The sequence below is a fragment of the Monoraphidium neglectum genome, assembly GCF_000611645.1.
Source record: "Monoraphidium neglectum strain SAG 48.87 unplaced genomic scaffold scaffold02182, whole genome shotgun sequence".
In the NCBI taxonomy this organism is placed as follows: Eukaryota; Viridiplantae; Chlorophyta; class Chlorophyceae; order Sphaeropleales; family Selenastraceae; genus Monoraphidium; species Monoraphidium neglectum.
In genome coordinates this window covers 1-5,685 of record NW_014011446.1, presented here as the reverse complement: position 1 = coordinate 5,685, position 5,685 = coordinate 1, and the positions used below count along the sequence as shown (strand labels likewise).

General features: G+C 64.3%; 2 protein-coding genes across 2 annotated transcripts in view; one reads left to right on the top strand and one right to left on the bottom strand.

The window, feature by feature from the left end:
* The window catches only part of MNEG_10109 (hypothetical protein), a gene marked incomplete at both ends in the record, with an annotated part of 6,455 nt that extends 4,994 nt beyond the window's left edge, over positions 1-1,461 (top strand). The window contains 2 exons of the mRNA XM_014041420.1: positions 12-517; positions 880-1,461. Of these exons, the coding sequence (XP_013896874.1) occupies positions 12-517; positions 880-1,461 (1,088 nt within the window). The remainder of the gene's footprint in view (positions 1-11; positions 518-879) is intronic.
* Positions 1,462-4,598: 3,137 nt separating this feature from the next.
* MNEG_10108 (hypothetical protein) lies at positions 4,599-5,182 on the bottom strand (the record flags this gene model as incomplete). Its single annotated transcript, XM_014041419.1, has 2 exons — positions 4,599-4,815; positions 5,037-5,182. 2 exons carry the CDS (start codon positions 5,180-5,182, stop codon positions 4,599-4,601), a joined length of 363 nt encoding a protein of 120 aa, XP_013896873.1.
* Between the last annotated feature and the right edge of the window lie 503 nt (positions 5,183-5,685).

Here is a 5,685-nt window from a genome sequence, read left to right as displayed (position 1 = left end):
CCTCGCCCCAGGCTCGCCCTCCGCCGCCGTGCCCTCCGCGGCTGAGCTGCGCCACCTGCGCCGCCTGCTCGCCTCCCGCGTGACCGTCGGCGCTGACGACCTGCAGGAGGTGCAGTCGCCGCTGCCGTACCCCTTCTCCGCCCTCGGCCTCCTCGTCTTCGGCGACGCCGACAGCGGCGCGCCGCCCCTGAGCGGCAGCAGCGGCGACGACGGCGCGCGCGCCGCGAGCGACATGTCGATCTGCACAGGGTTCATGGTTTCCCCGGACACCGTGTTGACGGCGGCGCACTGCTTGTACAACGTGCCGAACGACCTGCGGCCGGACCGGCCGATCGGGTACAGGAAGGTGCTCGGCTTCTTCCCAAGCTATTCCCGCGCTGCCAACGGCGCGGGCGTCGCGCCGCTCGGCCGCGTCGACGCGGTGTGGTCGGAGGTCGCTCCCGAGTGGGTCGCCGCGGCAGCGGAGGGCAATTTCTACTGGCGGGGCGACGTCGGCGTCGTGCGGCTCAGGCATAAGGTGGGGGGGTGAGGGCGGGGCAGGCCCCAGCGCGGCGTGGCAAAGTCTCCGAGAGCTCAAACCGGATGAGCATGCGTGCGGCAACCTCACTATGTCCCGGGTTTTTTCCCTGGGTTGAAGTCGACATTTCTGGTACTGCTTTCGCGGTAAGCCCGATCAACCATGAGATTGAGGAGCGGGCGGCTGCCCGCCTTTTTGCTGTGGGCAGAGTGGTGCCTTCAAGCGACTAATGGCGTAATGGGCCCGCCCTCCCGCCACACCCTCGTCACTCCCGCACCCTCTTGCCGCCCCCGCCACCCCTCCGAACCCCCACCACTTTCATCACCTCACTTGTAGCGGCCCCCCACTTATGCATGTAACAGGTTGGCGACACGACCGGCTGGTTCGGCCTCGCCCACGGCTGCGACGTCGCCGCGGCGCTTCTGAAGGCCGCCGCTAAGGAGCGCGCCTCCGACGCCCTTGGCCCTACCGTCGCCGCCGCTGCCACCAGCTCGGCCGCTGTGTCCGTTGCCGGCTTCCCCGGTGCGAGCGCGACGACGGCGCAGGGCGGGAAGCTGCTGTTTCCCCTGATGGGTGACCAGACCTGCCGCGTCGCGACCTCGGGCCTCTGCCCGGCCGACTCAGGGGGTGCTGACCGCCAGGCGGGCATGCTGCAGCACAAGTGCGACACAGGGAAGGGCATGAGCGGCTCTCCCCTCTGGGTGCGCGGCGACACCCGGGAGGGCGCCGCCGCCGCTGGCCTGGCGAGCGGCGGCGGCTTCCCGTCGCGGCGCGACGCGGCCGGCGCAGCGGAGGGGGCGGGCGGCGGCGCGGGGGTGACGGTGGTGGGGGTGGTCAGCAGGTCCCGCGGCGACTGCCCTTGGGGCCCGGACTGCGTCAACCTCGCGGCGCCGATGGATGCGCGCGCGCTCTCGCTCATACGCGGCTGGATCGCCCGCAGCTGAGACAGCGCGCGCGACGGCCCCATCTGGCGCGTCTCGCAGCAGCAGGCCCGCCCGCTGCCCGCTGCCCGCTGCAACCCGGCGGCCGCCGCCATGCGCCCGCCTGGGCGTTGCTTCCGCCGATGTTGCTATGTGATGGCCCACCTGATCCGATGATTACCCCTCGTGAGCTGTTTGTGAGTCGAATGAACAACCTGATGCATCAACACTGCCCGACCCATTTGAGTTGTGAGTCTTGCCACTGAACCGGGACCTTCCCAGGGGGCGGCGGCCCGCTCGCCGGCCTGGCTCTGCTGCATGCGGCGACAATTGCTTGGTTGCCCGCCGTTTGTGCGTTCAGAAGTCGGCCGCGCCGACAAGTGCCCTCAAGGCCCCTACAACCAATCCGATGTCTTGATCCAAAATTTTAGACCCAATCTCAGCTGGTGAGGCACCGGCGGTTTGCTGAGTGCCGGTTGGTGCACCTGCCCCCAAAACACAATGACTGTCGCCCACGCGGGCCAGCAGAATGGCCGACATCAGAGCCGCTCTCTTGCATTTCCTCCCGACCCGATTACACTCGTAATATTGACTTCGGCATAGCTGCAGGCTCCTTAGCATGGTTTTGTCGGGATGCAGGGCGGCAACTCCACCCCTCACTACCGCGTTTGTTGCAACCCAACCCCTCTGGCACTCGCTGCCAGAGCCGTCTGGCACTCTGGCCTCGCGAAGCCCGGCCGGTGCCCCGTGGGCTGGTGCGCAGCAATGCGCTTTTACCTTTTTGAAGCGGGCGCAGTCACTGCAGCGCACGCACGAGCGTTGCAGGTTTCCTGCTGTCTGTGATGCGTTTTTGCATGTTTCACGCGCTGCACACAGCTCGCGAAAATGGTGCCAGCTGGTGTCATGTGCTTAGATACATCTGCGGTTGGTGCGTATCTCTGTTTGCATACAGGTCTGTGTGCAGTATACACGTGAACTCACATGAACGTGCATCCCCTGCCAGCCTGTGGTGCAACGCAGACGTCACACCTTATGCAGTCACATATGCAGTCACATTTGGACTCTTTTTGTTCCTTTCTTTTAGTTGTTGTCCTGGCACCGGCTAGGTTAGTAGTATTGTAGCTGATGTCAAGGTGTAATAAAACCTGTCAAACCACAATTGCTGGTGCCGGCAGCCTTGGTCAGCAGCGCCTTGAAGTAGCTGAGGCTGTGTGGGTATTTCAGACCACACGCACTCGCTCATCACCGCCAACTTGCCCACGCAAAATTCTTCCATCACCACACCGGGAGCTTCAAGGGGAGGGGTAATAGTCAGGACAGAGAGGAATATGAACAAGCAACATTGAAGTTTTGCGGGCAGTGAGGACCCCAATTTGCTGTGCCGGTTGGAACGCTTGGCACGCATTGCTCGCGCACCTGGCAGCCGTGCGCTCGCAATCACATGTGCAAGACGACCAACAAATGAAGGGCTACTTCACGCTGGTGTCTGGGGACCCCGCCCACGGGTGTCTGGGTGGACGCCTTGGCCATGCAAGCCGTCCACGCAGGCTGTTTGGGCGGCGGGATGCCTGTAGCAGGCAGCAGGTGGCTTCAGGATCTTCTCTGCTCCGATGCAGCTCCAAATCCTGATCTTCAGTCCAGCCATGCAGTGCTGTGACGATGGTAACTGCCCCCCGCCTTTTCAGCACCCATACACACACCCTTTGACCAGCCCGTGTGCGGCCACAGCCACCGGCTTTGAAGGTGTTATTGTGAAGCGCACCACGAAAATCCCTCTGCCACATGGCTGTGAAACCGTTTTTGTGGTGCGTTGTCACAAGAATCTGCACCACGACCGCACGTTTGGCTGCAGGATGACACGCACCTCTTGCCTTGTTACAGACGGAATGACGTGGCACAGTGACAGGTGGGGTACAAGCCGCGCACCGGAGGAATGGTGCGGCCCACGGGACTGAGTGGTGTCCAGGGTTGGCTGGAATCGTCGTCGCTGAGCCTGGGTCAAATTTCATGGACGGCCTCGAAACAACCAAAACCAGCAGCGCAACCTTGGCCGCAACGGCTGGCATCAAGTCGAGAGGGATAGACGGCATCAAGCCCAGAGGAATAGACGCTCATTGCAACGCCAAACAAAAGATGACGGAACAGCTGCGCGGCCCCGGCTGGTGCGACTGCACATGCCAGGCGCCCAGCCCCACTGCACCAATGACGCCACAATGCACACATTTATGACTTTGCATTTTGAACACGTTCTCGCGGGGTGGGCCTTGCCAGCCACATGCGAGGTAGTGTCTGCAGTCACATAGCCCCGTCATACCCCGCGTGCATGGGTGGCTAGGGTGCCTGGCAAAGAGGGCGCGCCGGGGCCCGCAACAAACACCGGGTGTCTCGAGGGGTAGCAGCAGCAGCAACCGCGTCAAATTGCAAGCGCATACGCTGGGGACACATACGCTGGGATTCAACAGGATTGCTGCCAAGAGCTGGGGTGTACAGCAAGTCCGACCCGTTCAAATTGAAGTACGCCCCAAGCGTGACACCTGGGCACCTCACGCCTGTGCGCATAGCACCCAGGCAAAACACAACAGCTTCAAGCACTAGAGGGGCTCCGAAAGTGCCATCGGTGAGACCAGAAGCACGCCACCGGTGCTGGTGCCGTTGCTGGGTCACTCGGACAAGTGACCGCCCAGTGTCAAGTACGCGCTCGTTATTTGGACTCTCTCTTGCTTCCCCACCGAACAAGCGGGGCGAGGGTCCGGTACAGCAATCGATCATGTCGGTGATGTCGGCGGTTGAGGGTCGCGTGCTGTGACGCTGTGGCAGCTGGGGGGGCGCCAATGCCGACTGCCCCTGCAGAAGAGGGGCCCATGCGCCACATGCAGCGCATCACGCACACATCAGCACAGCCGGCCGCCGGCCCGTTGCGGCGCGCACGGCGTGCAGCCGGCGCGCGGGCGCTCGCGTCGAGCCGCTCAAAGTGTGTTGGGTACGGATGCAAGGGGTGCAAGGAGTGTGTCACGGGGAATCGATGCGTTTGAGGGGGTTGAGGGGGCAGAGGATGCGACCTGCCAACCCACACGCGGAGAGATGAGGGGCAAGAGGCGCACCAGAGGTCAAAACAGTCGGTCAAATGCAAGTCAAGCGAATGCGGAGCGCGGCGCGCCGCGTCAGCTGGGCAGCTGCAGCGGCGACACCGCCAGCTCCCTGCGCGGCTCGCAGGGGCGCGGCGGGCCCGCGCCCGCGCCCGCGCCCGTGCGCTGGGGCTCGGGCAGCATGAAGGCTGCCTTGCGGGCGTCGGGGGGCGCGTGGCTGCCGTTCAGGCGGGCCTCGGTGTCTGCCAGCAGGGCGTGGATGGTGTTGGTGGCACCGGCGCTGCACAGGTGCCTGCGAATATGATGGGTCGGGCCAGGAAGTTTTCCGGCTCAATCGCCATGATGCGCCTGGTAGCAAGGACACCCAATACACAGAAGATACAGACAGACCGTGAAATGCAGGGGCTGCGATCAGTGCAGCGCACGCCCTGCAGGATGCGATTAGCTGATCAAAGCGACAGCTGAGAGCCCCCCCTGCACGGGGGCATGCAATTCCCACACGTCCCCACCCACCAGGCCGAGTGTATGAAGGGGGCCCTTGGTGCCGCGTCCTCCACGAAGAAGAGCGTCACCCCCACCAGCGCGGCCGCGGAGTGCAGGCGCTGGGCGGGGCGCAGCGAGGGGTCGGCCAGGGCGCGGCGCAGGAATGCCACCTCCATCGCCTGTTGGGGGGTGGGGGTCACATGGTTACGGTTGCCTTGGTTTGAAATCACGATAATATACGGACTTGGTTTTGTGCGCTTCGCGTCTGCAGAACCAGGGTGATGGCCGGCAGGACCGGGCAGGCCAACTGGGATCCGCTGAGCTGCCGGATGTGGCGGCGCTCCTGGTGAGCCTGCATTCAAGGCGCCGCGGCCGCGCAACGGCGCCACGCTGGGCGGGAGCCGCGCTGGGCATCGCCGAACCCCGCGGCGCCTCATGCGCGCGCGCATGCGAGTGAAACGCAAGATTGCAAAGATGACACGCGTGTGAAGGCTATACATGATTTTCACCAACACGCGCGTGGACGACAACACCTCGTGCGTGCTCACAGTGGTGTGGAGGGTGGAGACGATGAAGGGCCGAAAGGGGGTCACCGCCAGGCTGGCTGCCGTGATCACGGCGGGCTGGTTGGGGTAGAGGGCGCGCGTAAGCAGTGCTGCAGGGGGGGGCAGGACGGGGC